Below are 21,137 nucleotides of genomic sequence, written 5' to 3' on the forward strand. Positions count from 1 at the left end.
ACTGGAGGCTACTTTTTCACCACCTTTCCTGTCTACAAGGCTAGCAAGGACTCGCGGTCAATCTCCTAGCTCTCATTGCTGCTTTCAAGCCATTACCTTTATATTGCTGTGCAAAATCTTCTCATGAGGGCATGTGCCGTTCTGACCATTCTCTCCTGTAACTCTATTCAAGTCACCTACTCATTTCCAGGTACTCCCCCTCAGCCCCCACCCCGCCCAATATCTACCAAAGACTTTGATTCCTATCTATCATATCTTTCGGTCTATCCGTCCCTACTCCTGCCACCATCCTAAGGGATTTTAACAAACCATGAAACAGCCTCTGGCCACTTTGTCCTTACAGCTCCTGACCTCCACAAGTCCAGTGATACTTGCCTTAACTTCTTATCAACCTATCCCATCAATGACCTTGTCACCCCCAGGAAATGGTCCGTATTTAAAATTTTAAGCTCCAGTATACCATACTCAGAACACGGACACTTCTATTCCCAGCGCTGTCCCAAGAAGAAAACACTTTCCCACACTCATGATGTGCCTCCATCTGTCTCTTTCTCAGCTAAGAACCAGAGTCAGGCTCTCTCCCTCCCCTACTCCCTCTGCAGAGCCATCACTGCATGTTCACATTCTCCTCCTTTCTCCCTTCCACCGACCCCCGTGGGGACTTACTCAGTTCTCTCTTCTTTTAGTCTTCTCTTGCACCTGGTGGTGTATCTTTAAGCACTCTTAGCACCCTCAGATCTCATGACCTCCTGTGCTGGAGGCACTAGCTGCTTGCAAATCATCTACCCTGTAATAATGTAACTTTTATTTTCTTCTCTCTGACATCACGCTGCTGAGGGCAAAAATCACAAAACAGCCATACTGGCACATACAAATCAGCAGGGTCCGATTCCACTCAGAAACCTTACTGCAAGTTTTGCTGTGATTCTTGATTAGCATCACTATTTCTCATATCTTCTTTCTACTGTGTTGTCATTGTTTTTGTTGAGTTCGCTGCTTCTTTTCAAAGTGTGAGCATGTGATCATATATAATCTGAGCATACGTTTTCTGATTCTTTGAATCGCTGAAAGTCTCTGCCTTTGCTCCAGGATAAAAACTTGTCCAGGTACAGACAAGAATTTCAAAAGGCTTTTCCCTCAGCTTTTATTAAACAATTATTCACTATCATATGACACGCTATGCTGCAGCTGAGAAAGCTTTTTCTTATTCCTAAAGGTAAATCTAATGTTTATCTTTCTTAAAAATATTACTATTTTCTCTTTATTTCTAGAATTCATAAGATTTTCACATTCATAGGAATATGTTAAATGTATTCTCTTACTATTCCTACTGTGTTTTAGGTAGGCCTTCTGAATCCAAAAAATAAGGATTTGTTGTTGTTTTTCAAAATGAGGTATATATTTTAATTTTTATTCCTCTTTATTTTATCTCATTCTTAAATTTTTATTTTTTATTTATTTTATTTTTTTAATGTGTATTTATTTTTGAGAGAGACAGAGACAGAATGTGAGTGGGTTAGGGGCAGAGAGAGAGGGACACACAGAATCTGAAACAGGCTCCAGGCTCCAAGCTGTCAGCACAGAGCCGGACGCGGGGCTTGAACTCACAAGCTGTGAGATCATGACCTGAGCTGAAGTCGGACGCTCAACCCACTGAGCCACCCTCGGGTGCCCCTTAAATTTTTAATTAGTACATATTAGATCTCTTTTTTTTCCATTTTTCGTGACCCCATTTTTTTCTCCTCATACTTTCTACATATCTATCTTGATATTCTACCTTATTGGAGATTTATTTTAACTTTTCCTTCTATATCATGAACTCAGTCTTCAATATGACCATTCTACTATTCTACACTTACACTGAGTACTTTTGATCTTAAAAACCCATGTTTTTAATTTCTAGGAATTATTTTTCTGCTCCTTTTTTTCCTCATAGCAAACTCTACGTGTTATATGATGCAATATTTGTTCCTCTCTGTAAGGATAACACTAATGCATTTAAAGAAAAAATTCCTCTTTTCCTGGGGCGCCTGGGTGGCTCAGTTGGTTAAGCATCTAACTTGGGTTCAAGTCATGTTCTCACAGTTCGTGAGTTCAAGTCCCACATCAGGTGATCATGAGCCCCGCATCAGGTGAGCTCGAACCCTTTCTTACCATTGGGTAAGCCCAGCTTTTCTCTCTCTCTCTCTCTCTCTCTCTCCCTCCCTCCCTCCCTCCCTCCCTCAAAAAATTCTGTCTTCTTTTCCTTACTTTATTTCTGTTTTCTTCATAAGTTTTTATTTTCTTTCAGTTCTTTGCTTCTATGTTCATGTTTGTTTGTTTTTTTTTTTCTCAAACCTCTATTAATCTTTTATGTTTGGTCAGACTTATAAATGAAATCCTAGATTCATCAGAATAGGAATGTAGTAGGGCTAGTGGGACATTGTGGGGAAGCTGGCCTGGGGGTTCTTCTGTAAGTGGGTAGGGATGTGCCCATAAGAAGGCATTCCTTACTTGAGGAGATCAAGTGAGGAAACTGGAAAGTTCTCCTTTGCAACATAATGAAGGCTTGATTCTAAAGACAGAGCACATTTAAGTATTTCATTGCTACCTTTCCTTTGAGAGTTTCTCATATTCTCTCTGGCACTAAATGTTCTTTACTTCGGTTCTATCCCAAATCTCCTCTTTTTTTCTTCTTTAGGAAAGCTCACCCAGTCATGTGGGTATACGGTGGTGTGGCCATCCCAGGTGCTACCATTTTAGAATGCTCCCACACCACTTGGTACAGAGCTTCTTCCTGAGATGCCTAAGACCCCCCAGTCCCATCACTACTCCAGCTATCCAAGGATCACTCCCAGGGGCTCCCTCTCCCAAATTCCTTGTCACCCATCAGAAAATGGTTCCATGCTGGCACAGCATGAAGGTCCAACATCCCTCTTTAGCCAGATGACCAGCTCATATTAGTCAGTGCTCACGGTTTCACCTGAAGAGTGTTCCCTGACAGTGGGGAATCCATGACTCAACATCAATGCTCACCTCATTCCCAGTGCACTTTATGTTCAACTTCCCAAAAGGGTTCTTCTCACTTCTCACCCAACAGATGACCAAGATACCTATTTCACTGAGAAGATAGGAGTTAACTGCTTTAAACAAAGGTTATCTGCTTAAGACATTTGCCATAGGGATCTTCAAGGAAACCAGTGGAAGGAATGGAAAACACTCTCTTTGACTATGTCATAGGAATATCAACTTTTAAGCTAAGCTTTTGCCAGCAGCTGTGTGACAACCCCACTCACAATTGAGGTGCCTCACCATCATCTAAATGTAGGGGTTCACTGTTGTTGATTAGGAGAGCTGTGTGCTTTAAATAGCAGGCAAAGTGACAACGTTGATATTTTCCTATAACATGCTTAAAGCCTGTCTTGTATTTTGTTTGTCACAATGCAAGATCATACCAATTCTAAATGGCACTAAATTAGACATCAGACCATGAAGTCTTTGCAAATATCACTTCCAACTCCCATCAACCCCCACACGCACAATTAAAGTAGAAGGAAAAAAGTCCTTATTCCATGCTCTTCTGTCAAAGTAGCACACTGATTACAGCACATGACCCAAAAGAAATAGAATGCATCCATTTCTCAGTAGTCCCTCCTGCAAAGACAGTCCTCTGTTTTATAACTGTAACACGAGACTAGTAAGGAAATAAATGTAGTTTTCATTCTATATGAATCCTTCAAGTAGTAAAAGAACAGGCATCCTGATTTTGTAAATTCCTTCTACACGTTAGATTTAATCACTTCTGAAATCTTACTACTGGAGAATAAACAGAGGCTGGCATAATCTATTTCTTCTGAAAGAATTAATTTAAGAGTCTTTCACAGCACAGTAAGTTACAAAAGTTTGTCTTGCAGACTACAGTTACCCTAAATTCTATGACAGAATTTCTCCAATTACTGATATAAATAACATCTGCTTTACTTTCTAGAGGATAAATGTACCTAATTTTTCATCACGAAATTTAAAGGTCAAAGTAAGATGAAACTAAAGGGAAAGTAGGTCATAACTGAGAATGACATGAAAAATAGATCAAAACTGTCTCTTCAAATGTTTCCATGTCTGTTGGTATGAATGAAACAACGTCGAATTGTTATGGTGACAGTATACTTAGTCAACTTTTTATTAACTATCTTTTAAATTTTTTTTTCAACGTTTTTTATTTATCTTTGGGACAGAGAGAGACAGAGCATGAATGGGGGAGGGGCAGAGAGAGAGGGAGACACAGAATCGGAAACAGGCTCCAGGCTCCGAGCCATCAGCCCAGAGCCTGACGCGGGGCTCGAACTCAAGGACCGCGAGATCGTGACCTGGCTGAAGTCGGACGCTTAACCGACTGCGCCACCCAGGCGCCCCTATTAACTATCTTTTAAAGTGAAGAATACTATGACCTCAAACTCCTAATATGTTTCATGAGTTTGTGTTTTGCAAATAAGATGTTAATAAAATAGACATAACCTAAACTTTGAAAAATGATTTCTGTCGATACCCGCTAAAAACCCCTCAGCATTTGATAAATTCTATAATGTCATCAATTATTCTTAGAGTGGATATTTAAAACTAAATAGAAAAGAGAAAGCTTAATGCAGCCATATTGCATTTTTAATTTTGAATTTTTATTTCCCTTTAGAACCGAAAATAACTCGTCCTCCCATAAATGTAAAAATCATAGAAGGACTAAAAGCAGTTCTACCATGTACTACAATGGGCAATCCCAAACCATCAGTGTCATGGATTAAGGGGGACAGTGCTCTCAGGGTAAGTCCTTATTACAAAAACGTGTCTATACAACATATTTTCAAGTAGGGCAATTTTTGGCAAACTCAGTTACGTGAGTCCAAATTTCTAGAATAAAATTTCCCCTTTTATAACATTTTAACCACACGTAAATATCCCTGTTCCCATACACACAAACTATAAGGCATTCCAGCTGGGGGTGGCTAGGGGAAAAAAAGAGACGGGAACCAACAGTTCTTTTGAGGGATGAAAAAGGAGGCCAAGCAAAAGCAACGGGAGTGGGTTTTGTTGGCTGGTGGGGTGGTTGGCTCACGCGGGTTTTAACATTGAATCTTTGAGACACAGGTGACAAAAAAGATGAAACTAAAATCCAGGTTTTAGACCCGACAAACAGCTTCTGGGAGGAGAGAGAGAAAGGAGGTTTGGAAGCATGGACGGGAGAACCTCCGGAGTGGAGTTAGAACAGCAACACTCAAGACCAGTGAACTAACACCCTGACAAATTCCTCGGTCACAGAGCAGTCAGATTAAAAACTTAGTGCTTACGTGCTTGTTTTGCACTGCTTTGGAATCTCATACCTACGTTTACTGGGAAATCATGACACTGTGTCATTACTGTCACCTACTAACTGTGAACGCAGTGAGGTTTTTCATCCTACTCTGCTCAGAATATTCCACACAGAATACACAGGTGTTGACATGCGTCCGTCAACTGGAATGAAGTATAAAATCAGTTAGCTTGGTTTCACTTGACATAAGACAAATAACGTGAAACTGTTTAAGGTAGCCTAGGTAATTTTCTGACTTTCCTTTTCTTATAAATATCAGTGGGTTTCCTACAATAAAAAAGTAGGAATTTTCGTATGAGATTGAATTTAGAGTCTCCAAAGGTAAATGTGGTATTTTAACTTCCAAGACCATCTTTTTTTAAATTATTTGTAGAATTTCCCAATTTTCAAAAAACGTATATTTTCCTAAAGATACCACATAGAGTGTTTTGAATCAAAGAGACTCGGGTGTAACTTTTAGGAAATCAAGTAAGCCTACTGTCCTCATATGATGAAAGACAGTGAAAATAAACTATATATTATAGAACCATTGTTAAGCTTCGTTTAGGTAATCTTATACTGTGTCATTTAATACAGTATGTTATACAAAATAAATGCCAAATGTTCAAATGATGCTTTTGATGCTAGCAGCGATGATAATGACCTGATGAAATAAGGCACATGTATCCTTGATAAAGCCATGGATGTTTTAAAATTCATGTCCCTATCCCTGGCAGGAGAATTCCCGCATTGCAGTTCTTGAATCTGGGAGTTTAAGGATTCATAATGTGCAAAAGGAAGATGCAGGACATTATCGGTGTGTGGCAAAAAACAGCCTCGGGACGGCATATTCCAAATTGGTGAAGCTGGAAGTTGAGGGTAAGGAGTTGCATTCCTTCCCATTCTGGTGCTGTTCGAGGGACCCGCCCATTCTACTCTGACGGCTGGACTGTTAGCTTGCAAAGGCAGAGATGTGGGTAGACCAGTCCCGTCCACTGTTCCTCATACGACACCATAAGTTCAAAACTATGGAAAGAAAAACTGAAAAGAGAACGAAGTGTTCACCAGTATAATAGGTCATATCCCATCTACTGCCCAGTCACTGGTAATTTTTAACAAAACCAGACTAAATTCACTAAGATACTAAAACAGTAGAACACCAGTTCAGAACTTCGGTCTGGCTTGGACAATTCTCCCTTGCTTATGAATTTGAAAAGCCTCCTTTTATCTCTTTCAGCACAGAGACATGACTTTTTAAAACATCAAAAGAAAATAAGTAACTTCAGATTGTATTCTATCACAAAGGGTTGAAAAAGAATACAATACTGACTCCAAATGTCTGACTAAAAATGTTCCTAGCCCTATGAAGTTCCCTTGTCAAACTAGTTTCAATGTTTTAAAATGTTCTTTTAAAGTCAACCAATTCAGCAGCTGGTTGGCAAGGTCTTCACTGAGAAATCATAATGCAGATAGGGCTCGGCGCTCTACCCACTAAACCTGCATCACATTTTGCTTACAAATAGAAACTACCAGCATGCCTGTGCTGGGTAAACAAAACAAATATAAAACTCTCCCCAGCTCCTCCTGGTCTATGCTATAGAACCCCTCCTACTTTTCTCATCTGTAAAGTGGGGTTGTTAGGAGTTGTCAGTGAGATAAGGTGTTGACGGTATCTAGCACAGTGCCTGGCCTTTTGTAAACACTCAGTAGATGTTGACTGTAAGAATCATCGCCTATTTTTCTGCTTTTCTCTAATGTGATTGATAAAGTGTTTGGACTGTCACACACTAGCCCAAATTATAGCTCAATGGGGAGAGACTCTGAGAGCTCCCCATGGCTTACTTTGATTTCTTCCTACTCATTTAAGCTCACGTCTCTTCCTTCTCCATCATGCACTTTTCTATTAGCTTTTAGACTATTTTTATTTCCTAGCTAGGCCATTCTCTCACAGCATTAATAATCTTATTTCCCACATTTGCTTCCAGTTGAGGTGACATGTCTATTATGTCATTGCATCAATTGCTCATAGAATTTCTATTAACTTCTCATAGAAAAGAATGAGGACGATAGGAATAATGACTGTCAGACATAAAGATGTATTCTCGGCATAGTTGCTATAATTTAGTGTCTTCTGCATTAGCAATGGTATTTAAAGCTCAGTATGCTATAACCAGTGGATGTGACTTATTCAGTGAAAAATAAACATACCTACATTCAGACACATTGACTATCTGCCTGGATTCAGTATTTCCTTGAACTGTATGTGGAATGACACAGAATGAATGTTATCCATTTGTATAGAATATCATAAAGATTTTCCTCTTTAAGACATTAAATATAAGCCCTTTGTATTATAACATAGAATTCTGATAGTTTGGGTCCCTGTCTTCATAGATATTGAAATTGTTTGCTTTAGCAGTGACCTAGGGAAAATTAACACAATCACAATTAGTTGGAGTCCGTTACATAGTTTGGCCTTGCCTTGTCACTTAATTTTGCATCACACCTATCAGTAAAACTAAATACTATCTTCTTTCTTCTTAACATTTAAGTGGTCATGCTCATCGCCTTAACAGTTAATAGACAGAGAGGTTTCTATTAAACTTGCTAGTATTGAGAGCTCATAATATCATTTAAGGTCAGTCTAACAGTAAGATGATCGTTTTAGCACATATCTATTTTTATTCCATTTGAGTCCCTATTAAAGCAGCTAATATATGTGAAAATTCGTGGCATGCTTAGCACGGTTGCTGGTACATAATAAGCATTCAATAAACGGCATCAATTATAATTATTACTATTAGAACATAAAAATTGTAACAAATCTGTGTAGCTTCTCTTGAAGCTCGAAAGGTTGGTTTCCACTTCAAGAAACAGTTCAGGCATTTCCACAAGATATAATGCAGACGTGATCTATTTAAAGGAAAGGCCAATTTAACCTACAATTCAGAACAGGTGAAAAACCAACTGAAACGCAACTGGCCCAACCCCAAAAGTGTCTGTAAATGCCTACTAACTAGGCAACAGAACTGAAGATAAAGCCGGGCCATAGCCGGTGAGGCAGATGAACATTCGTTATGTACTGTGTCAGTACCTCTGAAAATTCGCTCGACCAAATTAAAATGAGAACTCCACGATGGCACTCAATGCTGCCAGCTTCTAATGAGGAGCATACCAATCATGGGCTTGGTGGAGCATGCTCACTCAATCTTAGCTGCCATAACAAACATCAAACACCCTTCAACCCAAAAGTAAAGCTCCCTTTCCAGATTGCCATTCTCAGTCTGCTGGATGTCTGGGATGGCAACATGAAGAAATTCCACACTTCTGTCCTATCTTAAAAGGTTCAAACAGTGACATACAAATTTACTAATGAAACCATCTCACTCACGCACAGCCGAACATGGACGTCTTTCCAAAAGGTGAGCCACGGGAAGGCTAACATTTTAAAATGCTAGATGCTCACGTGGATCACTTTATTTAATCCTCACTAACAGTCGGTGAGGAAAGTCCTATCATTGTGCCATTCTACGAAACTGAGGAAAAGAGAGGACAACTAACTCACAGACGTGTCTAAGAGATTGATTAATGCTGAATACCGTCTGTTCTATCAGAGAACAGATAACCACATGTGACATTGCCAAGAGCAGAGTCAGAACAGGGGCGAGAGAAAAAGCCAAAATTCTGTAAATGATGGAGAATGGGAACTGAAAAAAAGAGACAGTGAGGGTCAACAAATTTTTCAATGAACTTGGCAGAGAAAAGAGAAAAGGCAAAAAGGTGAGCAGGAATAGAGGTATATATGGTTTACAGGTAATGTTGCTTGGCAAGATTTCTCTTTAAAAATTTTTTTTAATGTTTATTTATTTTTGAGAGACAGAGAGAGACAGAGCACAAGTGGGGAAGGAGCAGAGAGAGAGGGAGACACAGAATCTGAAGTGAGCTCTAGCCTCTGAGCTGTGAGCACAGAGCTCGATGCGGGGCTCGAACTCACGAACCGCGAGATCATGACCTGAGCCAAAGTTGGCGCTTAACCAACTGAGCCACCCAGGCGCCCCACAAGCTTTCTTTTTTAAAAAGACTAAAATATTAAAAAATACTGAAAATGTTAAAATAGGAATGAGAAGAGCCTCCGAGAAAAGGACACTTGAACATAAAGGAGAGAGGTGGAATATTCAAGGAAATGTGGTGCTTGAGAAGGCAAGAACAGCACATTCAGGGGACAAGTAGAGTGATAAACCATAGACAGAGGGTGATCACTTGTCCCAGTTTGCCCAGGACAGTTCTGGTTCACACCTGTTGTCCTGGCATAATTATTAATAGAGTCCTCCTTTTACTTTCAAAAGTATCCAGGCTTCAATAATAAATTATATGATCACCACACTTAGGAAGAAGGAACTTCCTTCCTTGTAATAGGAAGGAGAAAGGGGTGTATTCCAGTATAAACGAGTTAATGAGTTTGGTGGATGGAATATGAGAAAGCTCTGTTGGTTTCTATTTCCTGTAGGAAGTAGAAAGTAAGTTTATCCTCTGAAAATACTTCTGTAAAGGGGGGTGGAGGGCTGAGGAGAGTGGAAAGATTTTAAAATAGCTGTGGGGTATGAGAGAGATGACTCACAAGGGGAACTAGGACTCCTAGGTAACATGAAAGTTTTAGCAAAGAATGGGACTGTGAATGTGGAGGGGCAGAAAAAGCAGAAGTTCAGAAAAAGGAGAATGGCACATCCAAAGGCAAGACACCATTGTGGAGTTTGCCAGGGAGGACAATAGGGCAAAGGATTTGGGAATTATTGCAAGAGAATGGTTACAGCAATGAATTATCTTTATGTACCAAAAATACAAATCTAGCATTAGACACTTACAGCGTCAGCAATATGACAGACAAGATAACATAAACATCTTCCTACTATGAACACCCAGAAATGCTGGGTTAGTCATACAATCCACAAGAATAAAATTAAATGTCCAAAGGCCAGGAATGAATAGGAATAGAAAAAACACAGCATTAAGCTCATGAGCTGGTTCTGCATCGTCCTGGAGGTAATGACACAGGTGCCCATATCTATAACTTAGAATATTGATTTTAAGACTCTTAAAGGAACAGGAGACAAGGTCTTGGGCCCCTGGAAAGTGGAGGTTAGCACTGGGAACCTTCTATAAAGGTTAGAATCACACAAGTAAAAAGATGGATCAGAAAAATTCTATTTGATGACAGAAAGACAATGAAGAGGCTTGTCTGTCTCTGCACTGCAGGTGTGAGGGAGAAAACCACCACATTTTTTAAAAAACATTTATTTATTTTTGAGACAGAGAGAGAGAGACAGAGCACAAGCAGGGGAGGAGCAGAGAGAGACGGAGACACAGAATCCAAAGCAGGCTCCAGGCTCTGAGCTGCCAACACAGAGCCCGACGCAGGGCTCGAACTCACGGACCGTGAGATCATGACCTGAGCCAAAGTCGGCCACTCAACCAACTGAGCCACCCAGGGCCCCCAAACCACCACATTTTTAAATGAATCAATCTGTATTCAGTGCTCAGGACTATATCTCACGTAGGTCTGATATTGAATTCATACTGCCAGCAGAGACTGGGGTTCCCCAGCTAGAGAAATTAACATAAAAATTGATTCCAGGCCAAAAAAAGTTAATAACCAAAAAGCTTAAAAAAATACCTGACCCAGGTTACATAGGATTTTCATAATAAAGCCATACTGAGGAGGAGTTCACAAGGCAAAATTCTAGCACCCACTGAAAACAAACTGCCTTAAGTGATAGTCAGCAGATGTAATATACAAAGGGATCAAAACCCCAGGAAATTTAGCTAACACAATACAATAGAGACTCAAAATTAAATATGTTTAAATGAATTAAGACACAAAAGGAGAAAAAAGAACGAAAAAGACATTAGAAGAAAAAAAGAAGAATTAAACATTTTAACAAATGAAAAAATAGGATTATAACTGACATTCAGTGGATGAGTAACAGTATGCTAGAGAAAGGAGATAATGTACACATTAGAAGTCATCTCTTCAGAACTTGGAATTCAGTGCAGAGAAATGGAAAAGATAAAACAGAACTAAAGAGATAATTAGGGATATGCATTACAGAAAGAGAGAAAAGAGAACATATAAGAGGGGCTATACCCAAAAGCATAATGACCGAGAAATTGCCAAAATGAATGAAAGACCTAAATCTTCAAGTACAAGAAGCACATGGAGTCCCAATCAGTAAAAACAAAGAACACGTATATAAATAGTTTCACCCCCAGATGCATCATAATAAACATCAAACAAAAAGAGGTGATCTTAAACTATTGAAGCAAAAAACCAGATTACTTACAAAAGACAATTAGGATGAAAGCAATAAAGAGGGTGTGAGGAAACCATTATTTGGTATCATCTAGTGGAGATCTTTTTGTTTGCTTCTAATAAAAATCAGACTTTAAAATATGTATACATTCGTCTCAATAATTTAACTTCGGATAATTTATCTAAAGCAATTATTTGCACAAGTGTATGTTCAAGTTTATCACAAAGTTTTTTATAATAGCAAAAATATTTAAGGAATTTAAATTTGCATCAATAGGAGACTGATAAAATATGTGATAAAGTCCCATGCAGCCATTAAGAAGAATGAGATCGATCTATACGCATTAACTTCTACAATTACCACCATGCATGTAACTTGGGCCTGTATTCCATCTCTGATCTTCAGTTTTCTCGCCTCTAAAAGAGGAGTAAAAAGCCTAGCACCTACCTCTTAGGTTGCTACAACGATTACATGAATTAATACAGGCACACAGCAAATACTATATAATTATTTGCTGTTTTTTATTATTTATTAAGTACCTATACAGCGCTTATTATGTGCAAGGTACTGTTGTCCTTAGAAATACTAACTCATTAGAAATACTAACGTGTTCATAAGTGAAAAAGTTACAGAACAGTATGTTTTATATATTCTATATTAGAGTGGATAACCAAGCTGTTAATAGCCATCATCTCTGCATGTAGAATTACATAGGAGGTTAACATCTATCATATACTTTATACAGTGCTATACTTTTTGGATTTTTACAAAGAGACCTTCATAATTAGGAAGAATCCATACATGTACTTATGCTTTTGAAGAGATTATTTCCTCAAAACATCATCCTATTTTGATAAAAATGGCATCAACCTTTCTGCGCATGATTTTATATACTACTTTTGCAGTTCTCTTGCTCCATTCTGTTCTAGAACAAAAGTTCTAGATTCAAACTTTGTTTTTGATTCCTATGTTGATTAGATATTCACAACACTTGGCTATTGGCTGAGGCTCTGGGGTTGAGGGTGAGGTCCTGATGAACAGAACACGAAGCATGCCATTTCCTTGGGGAAGGAATCCATCCATAAAGACAGTAAGTTTGAGACCTGCAAGAGGAAGTAAGGGAGCCACCTGGACGGAGTGGGAAGAGAAGGGGTTGAGAGAATAGCACCTGCTGGTGGATTCTCCCTCCCCCCAACCCCGCCGATTCTTCTTTCATACTATGAGCAGACCCGGAATTTATGATCCCTTAGTGCTTGGTGGATCCAACAATAAAATCCAACTTGGGTTCTGATTTCTCAATGAGTATTTCCTACAAACGTTTGGGTGTTAACTGACTCATAAAATAAACAAAGGTAAGGTCCCATGGAAAAGTGAAGGACTACGCTAGGTGAGAACTATCCAGATATACTGATTTAAGATTGGTGGGAGGTATCTGGTTTCCCAAATTCCGTAGGCACTTGAAATGTAGCAAAGAGTTGTCAATCTCACAGCTGTGGAGGCTCTTTCTTAGAAAGGCTTAACCCCTGTCTCATGTACCTCTGTGACAGTGGCCTTTAGGACAGGTAATGAGGGCCAGAGAAATCTCCGCATCATATTTCACAGATTCTAAGATGTTCATTTTAAATATTTACCGTATCTGGGGTGAATCTCAGAGACATCGGTTTCTTACAATCATCGTTGGCCAGTATTTATTTTCTTTGTTGTGCATCTTAATATCTCTGAAATTGAGATTTATCTTATTGGTCTTAAAGGCAATCACATTTGGTATGCGGTTTCTGCCGTGAAGCTGAGATCTTTCCTTAGCTGTCTCCAAATATGAGAATATTTAATGATAAAACAGAAATAAGTCAATTGTCTTGGCTCATAAAGATTTCCTCATGGTTAACTAGTAATATTCTTTCCGCTTGAGATCATTTCTTTCAATCAGCTCCTCACAGAGGTGAAAGCATCATTTTCAGTGGCAGGGTTCCATGTAGTCTCCCCACCAACCACAATTATATTTGCTGCATATTAGTTTTGTTGGGCTGGAGACAGAGACAAAGTGACTTCTCAGTGCCCTATAGAAGGAATTATTTTCTAAGCCGAAGGAATTATTTTCTAAGTCAAGAGGCAGTCTAACCTGTTCCATGTTCCACTTTAGGTATGTATGTATCCAAAGAATGATCCATACTGTTTCTCTCCTGTATCTTCACTGAAACAGTTTTCTCCCGAGTACCCTAAAGGCCAGGAAGATAGACACACAGTGGCATAGGGATGTGGCAATGAATACGATGATTTGGATGGTAGGGCTGGGATTTTCAAGGAAAGGCTGCATCATGGAGGCTTCAGATGACCTCTGAAGTGGAAGACGCTGATTTTTACTTTCCTGTTTTCAACCAGAAGGATACTCTCCCTGCAAAAAACCGTGTTTAATAAACACTATACCGCAGAAATTAAACACTTTTAATATGATAATGTAATTCTGGTTGTTTTTTAGCTAGAGCAGAGAGGTCGCTGTTACGAAGTTTCTAATCACTGGAGGAGATCCACTTAAAATTGTACAAATATCTCATTTTCTTGTATTTCCCTTACATTCTTTGACTTAACTATTTTGAAATGATTTACTTATTTGGAGCTGAGTGTGGATTTTATTACATTCCGTGAATTTCACGTTCAGACAAGTTCTGCTTTGCATATGGAAACTGGTTGAGTGTAGAATGTTTGCAGCTCGATTTAAAATAGACGTATGTTGGGATGTATTGGATTCCCTGTCAGTTGCATTTTCTACTATTACCTTGTTTACCCCTGGAGGTTTAAGCCATGAAGGAAAATACTGGGCAGAAGAGGAGCTGGAAGCAAGGGAGGGTTATCCGTCCACAATCGCCAGTGGGAAAAGGGGGCTTAGCACCAGACCAAAACTGCAAATGAGAGCTCGAGAAACAGACCAAGACCAAGAACAGAACCCTCTGAGGGAGAGGGTTAGTGCAGGCTTCCCAAATGTTTAACAAGACCTCATGTGCATGGAGCCTCAGAAAGCAGAACCCTGTCTCAGCACTTGAGAGAGGCATTTTAGGGAGTGAGGAGGGAGGGTGAGCCAACTGGCAAATGTAAGTGGCCTCGGTGAATGAATCTCCATCACTTGTCAGGGCCCTTGAGGGCTGTCAGTCTGCTTCCCTGTAGTCTAAGGCTTTATCGTTAGGGCTGATTTGGTCTTTCAAAGGCTTTTTTTTTTTTTGGAAGATTATCTGCAGACATATGCAGTATATCAGACAACAGTAGAATCCCAAAAGATAAAAACAAATTATTATATACACACATTATACATATATGTATATACATATATATACACATATACATACACACACATCTGTATATATGCATATACGCACATACATCTGTATATATGCATATACACACCTACACACATATACGTGCACACACACACACACACATGTGACGTCCCAGAGGTAAATATCAATAGACGTACCTGTAAGAGATCAGCACGATTTTCCAAAATGTTAGACTTCTGTCTGCCTTCTTTCCTAGACATCAGATTTCCTTACTGCATCTGGAAAAGTGGAAGCCATCATGTAATGTTTACACACCATTTGATTTGCTTTTTCCTTTGTTTATGCTGCAGCTCTTAATATGACAAATGCCACAGAGAGAGGTATTTAAATCCCAATGTGTGTGCTGTGTTCTCAGTGATTGCAGTTTTGATAAAATTTGCGGTGGCCCTGTTCCCGGCATCAGTTCTATTTGCTTGATGCCACTAACAGGTTTGATTTGCTGTCATGAGTACATTGTGTGTCTAAACACTGAACCAAAGAAAAAGGCATAAATCTTTGCTATCCCTGCGGGCTACCGTGGGGAAAATTAAATCTGCATGATTAGTAAGGTGCATGCTCTAAAAGAACAGTTCTACCCACTGATTTCCACTTGAGGGACTATTATGTTGTATTCCCATCTCAAAAGCTCTTGGGTGCTTTCAAGAGACACTGGTAAAGTGGCCCTTTAGTTGAAGAGTTGCCAGTGAAATTCTCTAAGGAAAGAAGAGGTTCTATAATGATCATAGCACTGAACAGATAATATGTCAAGTTAAAGAACAAGGTGGCCCGTTTTAACTGCAGGTGTGAAGGAAAAACAAATGTGACTCAAAGATTTGTCTTAAATTGTTTAAGTTGATCAAATTGTTTAATATAATGTGGATATCATATTATTTGAAATGAAAAGTTACTGTGCATACTCTAATTATGCATATTCTAATTAGAGTAAGCTTTGATTTTCACTTTTTAGGTATTAAAATGAGAGACACAAGTTCAAGCATACATACACAAAAAAGGGAAAGTTCTTTCCCTTTAATGCATTAATTCATCCAACACAGACTCATCTCACACTGTGCGAGACAGAGAAGGCCATGCCTTCACTGGCCTTAATTTCAAAATGTAACAGTTTCAAATCATGAAAAGATATAATGGAAAGCTATTAGAACTTCCACGGCAATACGGAATTCAAATAATGTTACCTTCAGTTATTTCCTTCAGAAATCAAATATATGACTTTCAAATTGTAATTAGTATATTCATCTCCAGGAATGATAAACTAGTCAAGCATAATTTTTAGAGTGAACTTCAATGTTCTGGCTGATAACATGGGCTCTAGATTCTCAAGAAAGCTGCATGGGCTCCAGAGTCTGGAGTAAACTCCGGAGTTCAGATCCTGGTTCAGATCCTGGCTCTACCACTCACCACCTGTGTAATATCAGGAAGGTTAGTTTCTTTGTGCCTCAGTTTCCCCACCTGTAAAATGAGGTCAGTAATACTCTGTACCTTATATGCTGTATTTAGATCACACAGAGCAGTCACTCAGATCCTAGTTTTCAGTGTTAGTTCTAGGACTAATGTAACTTTTGCACAATGGAAGCACTGATTTAAAAACACTTGTGGAGATAGTTACAGCTTTTTACTCTATGTGGCATATTTATCTTTGAGGTAGAAGCAATCAAATTCAATGGCAAAAAAAAAAAAACCCTACATCTTTCTTTAAATAGAAGCAATTTTTATTAATTTTGGTTCCATCAGAAGAGTAATCATAGATTTTAAACCTGAAGTCATAATCCAGTCCCTCATTCTGCAGATCAGGAAACTTGAGACTAGATCATCAGTACTTTTTCCCGAGGTAGCAAGGAGCCTGGACGTCTTGGTTCCCAGGCCAGGATATCTTCCACTGCCCCAATTCTTGAGTTTTTCCTTTCTCTATGTTTATGTTTCACAGACCAGCATGCCAGAGTACCCACATGCTTCAGCATCAGACAGATCTGGGTGCTAATCCTGACTCTGCCTCTTGCTAGTTACGTGACAATTTCCTCAACCTTTGCAAGTCTATTCCCTCATTTGTGAAATGGGGGCGCCATTAGTTAGAGTGTAGAGTTCTTACAAGCAGACTAAGAGAGCATATATACCGTGTCTGCATGGTAACTCTTTGATAAATATCGGCTGTTGTTGGTATTGTTGCCTGTTGTTTACATGGTTTACATTCTACCCAGAGAATATTACTGGTTAGCCTTCTCCTATTTCACAAATAGAATGTCAACATTACCAACTGCTCCTCTTGTTTCCAAAGAACATAAATCTACCCTCAATCAGCAACGCTTTATACCTGCATGCTTGGTACTTGTTAGAGATTATAACTTTGGTTTGGCCCCACTGTGACAAGTGATAGGAGAAAGCTTCTCTAAGAAGCTGTGTGAAGACACGCCCTTACTGGCAAACTGGAAAGGGGCTGGTTACAGTCAACCTGTACAAAAAACATAGTCTACACAACAGGAAAGTCAAAGCAACCTTAGCGTGCATCTTGAGCTACTGCCTATTTTACTCACTACAGAAATAGCTGTTTGCCAAAAAATCTTGTTGAAAATATCGATCATTCCATCACTCTCTGCTTCAAGGTAAATCCTAAGTGAGAAATTGCTTTAAAAATTTAGCACATGGGGGGGGGAAATGGTCTCTCCTGAGAAACTGGCCTTTTGTTTCCCTTCTTGTAGTGAGAATGCTGTACTTTATTTTTACTTTGTTCTTTTGTCCTATCTGGCATGTATCTCAGAATCCAACTTGGAGCTAAGTCATAGTATCCATTACACTAAACCAACCAGAAGTCTCCTCTTCCCTGATAGTAATGGGGTGTTATTTCATTTAATTCACTGTCATATGATTGATCATATTCACTTCAAAACCTCTACGGTTGGAAAGGGATGGAAAAAACCCCTGTTGATGGATTAATGAAACTCCTCCTCCAAGGTAGGGGTTCTCAAACTTCAGTGCACATCAAAAGCATCTGAAAATCTTATTAAAAAAGAATAGCTCTAGGGTGCATTCCCCAGAGATTCAGATCTGATAAGTCTGTGTTATGGTCTTTTAACCATTTCCCAAATGATCCTCACCAGGGTAGTCTACAACCCACACACTGAGAAACATTAACTTGAGGATTTCTACTTGGAATGTCCTTATTCCAGACGAAGCGTGAAAATTTAAGGAAGAAGTTAGCTTATCCATAATTAGGAGGGTAAGACTTAAAATGAGCTTCATATGTATTCATTTGTTGAGTGCCTATTATATTTCATGGAATGAGGCTATTCCTAAGGAAATGGAGATAAAGACATGCTTATTTCTTGAAAAGTTTTCAAATTCGGTGAGGAAAATGCGCGGACAAGCAAGTAATTACAATAATGAAAGTTTAATTATTTGCAACGATAGAAGTTTGTGCAGGATGCATACACAGGACAGGGAGATGGTGGGAGGTCAGGGAACCTCAGAGAGGGGAGGTCCAACAAGGCTTTGATCAGTGAACAGCAGCTCACAGTACACATCATATATCACAGTGAGGGGGTACATGGGATGCAGGCTTTTCATGAGAGAACAGGCTGCCACTGAGTCAGGAAGTAAAAGCCAGACTAGGGAGTATGAGAGTATCTATTGGGATGCCATAAGAACAAGAACCGGCTACAATTTGATTCACAGACTAACACTGAGATTATAACCCCTGGTATCTTTTCTTAGACATGGTTTTCAAAGGTTATCTCGCTAGCCTGGGGACCTACAGTTTGGAGGTCTGTGGTCCTATTTGGGCATCTGGAACTCCAACCCGAAGGCCACAGAAACGTCCCCAAGCCACTTTAGACAACGAGGATAATACGGTGTCACTTACGCTTAAGGTTATGCTTTCTGTTTCTTTTCTCAGCTAAAATTTCTGGTGAGCTAAAATAATAATTTCAAAATTAAAAAATTCTTGTTCTTAATATACTTTACCTTCTTTTATTGCTGTCAGAGCTCAAGTATCTTCCTTTTCATGAGATTAGGTCCAAAATGTTATTTAAAAGTACTCTAAGATTTTGATAAATGTATCATGGTTACATTAGATGTTAACATTAGGGGAAGTTGGGTGAAAGGTTCCTGGAAACCCTCTATATTATCTTTGCAACTCTTCTGTAAATCTAAAATCATTTCAGAATTAAAAGCGTTAAAATGTTTTTATTGTTTTTATTTATTTTTGAGAGAGAGAGAGAGAAAATGCAAGTGGGGGAGGGGCAGGGAGAGAGAGAGGGAGACACAGAACCCCAAGGCAGGCTCCAGGCTCTGAGCTCAGAGCTGTCAGCACAGAGCCCAACACCAGGCTTGAACCCATGAACCATGAGATCATGACCTGAGCCGAAGTCAGACGCCTAACCAACTGAGCCACCCAGGCACCCCTAGAATTAAAACCTTTTAAAAGGGTATACCAAGAAAGGCTTCTGTCCTGGTAATTAAGTAGCTTAGCATCTCCTCCCATTAAAACCAGAATATACACTTTCTCAAAGAATGAAAAACATGAATCACGACGGACGTCCAATTTTTCATTGGCTTATGGCTAAACTTCTAATATATTTTCAGAACCATTTTAACAAAAGTGTCCTTAATAGTTGCCCTATCTGCGTCTAGGACTGAAGCAGAAACAAGTTAATTTCGTGTGGCTCTTATCTGATTGACTTTGATAAACACTCCTTGCTCAGACTCATTATTCACCATCCATATTTACAAGCTTGGAAAATGTTATTATCTCAAAGGCCACAGAAATGTTCCCAGCCCAAGCCACTTTAGAGAATCATGATGTCACAGAGCCAGGCCAGCCTTACTTTGAAGATGCAAAGGAAGGCTGTTTGTGAGGGTGCTGTGTATGTTTTCTAAAGGAGCGTGCCTTCGGATTCCTCCGGAGACGGAGCCACAGTGGATAACCCTCATGCATGCTGTGCTTCAAAGGAGACAGAAATGTAAACAGCGGCAGCACACCAGGGTCGGGTTTCTTTGCTTTAGCTACCAAGAAATCAGAAAAGGAAAACAGGTATTTACTTAGGTTTATTGTTATTATTGTCACATGTTCTTTGAATGATTGGAAACCAAAAGAAGACTCTATTCAGAAACAGAGTACCACAGAGCCTTAACAGGATTACTTTTCAACAATCCTCTGGGCCAATTTTAAATAAAAAAGAAAACAACTAAAATACCCCCTTTTTTGCTGTTTGTGGTACTTGTCTTCTACCAGGCATCTCCAACACAACAGTTCTTGAAATATGATGCTAGACTAGGAGACGAACGGAGCCAACTTAAGAACGGACTCCATAATCTAGTATGGATTAGCATCCATGTCTTAATAAGGTCTGGAGAAGGGATTTCTCCTTCTACAGAATGATTCCTCTCTTCTCAGTGAGGAATAGATTTCAGCACATGCTTTTAATACCAACACAAAGGGTACTCAACACAGTAAGTATCTGGAACATAGCTCGTTAAGGCAGATTGAAATTTAAAAATGAAATAAGCGCTTTTTCTTCTAAGGCAGTTGGAGAAACAGCTTTCACCAGTCAGGAAGACACCATAGAGATGGAAATAGCTCTGAAAAAATAAATAAATAAAAGAGCAAGCTAGAAGACCCAGCTTCAAAATGAGCTTCCGGTACTTTCCAGCTGTGTGTTAGTTGCTATATTAACTGCTTTGTGCAAATCATTTCATTCAAAAATGAAAAAGCCCTAAAATGGTGTCCTGACATTACCAGATGGTCAGAGATTTCTTTAAGGTATTGCCGATGAAGAAAATGATAACCAATGTCATTCTACAAAGAGCAAAGAATGTGCTATTGTAGCTTCCATTGAGACTTCAGCTCTAGGTGACCAAAATCCTATGATCTTGGCTCTCCTCACTCTTGTAGTCTGAAGAATGGGAGCCATCCCAAAGTACTGCCTGTTTTTTCTTCTGGTCCATTTCTTTCTTCCACAAGATCTTGGTGACCTACATCATCATACTAAATGTGTTCATTTATGCAAGGGAATCTTGATGGCTTTCCTTCCTCCTATATAACAATACATTTCCCCTCCAAATTTCTTCTCCTATCAACTAATACAGTGAATCACGTAGGAAAAACATTTCTTGGTGTTGGATATTCATGATTTGCAATGGGATATGACCTAGCTGTGTTTTTACATAAATGCAAATAAAAACTCAAGC

General features: G+C 39.2%; 1 protein-coding gene across 1 annotated transcript in view; it reads left to right on the forward strand.

Annotated features, from left to right (window-relative positions):
- Positions 1–21,137, forward strand: part of MUSK (muscle associated receptor tyrosine kinase) — a 93,297-nt gene that overhangs the window by 16,925 nt on the left and 55,235 nt on the right. Inside the window, exons 4-5 of the mRNA XM_049637079.1 lie at positions 4,667–4,794; positions 6,058–6,199. Coding sequence (XP_049493036.1) covers positions 4,667–4,794; positions 6,058–6,199 — 270 coding nt within the window. The remainder of the gene's footprint in view (positions 1–4,666; positions 4,795–6,057; positions 6,200–21,137) is intronic.

Source organism: Panthera uncia, chromosome D4 (genome assembly GCF_023721935.1).
Source record: "Panthera uncia isolate 11264 chromosome D4, Puncia_PCG_1.0, whole genome shotgun sequence".
Classification (NCBI taxonomy): Eukaryota; Metazoa; Chordata; class Mammalia; order Carnivora; family Felidae; genus Panthera; species Panthera uncia.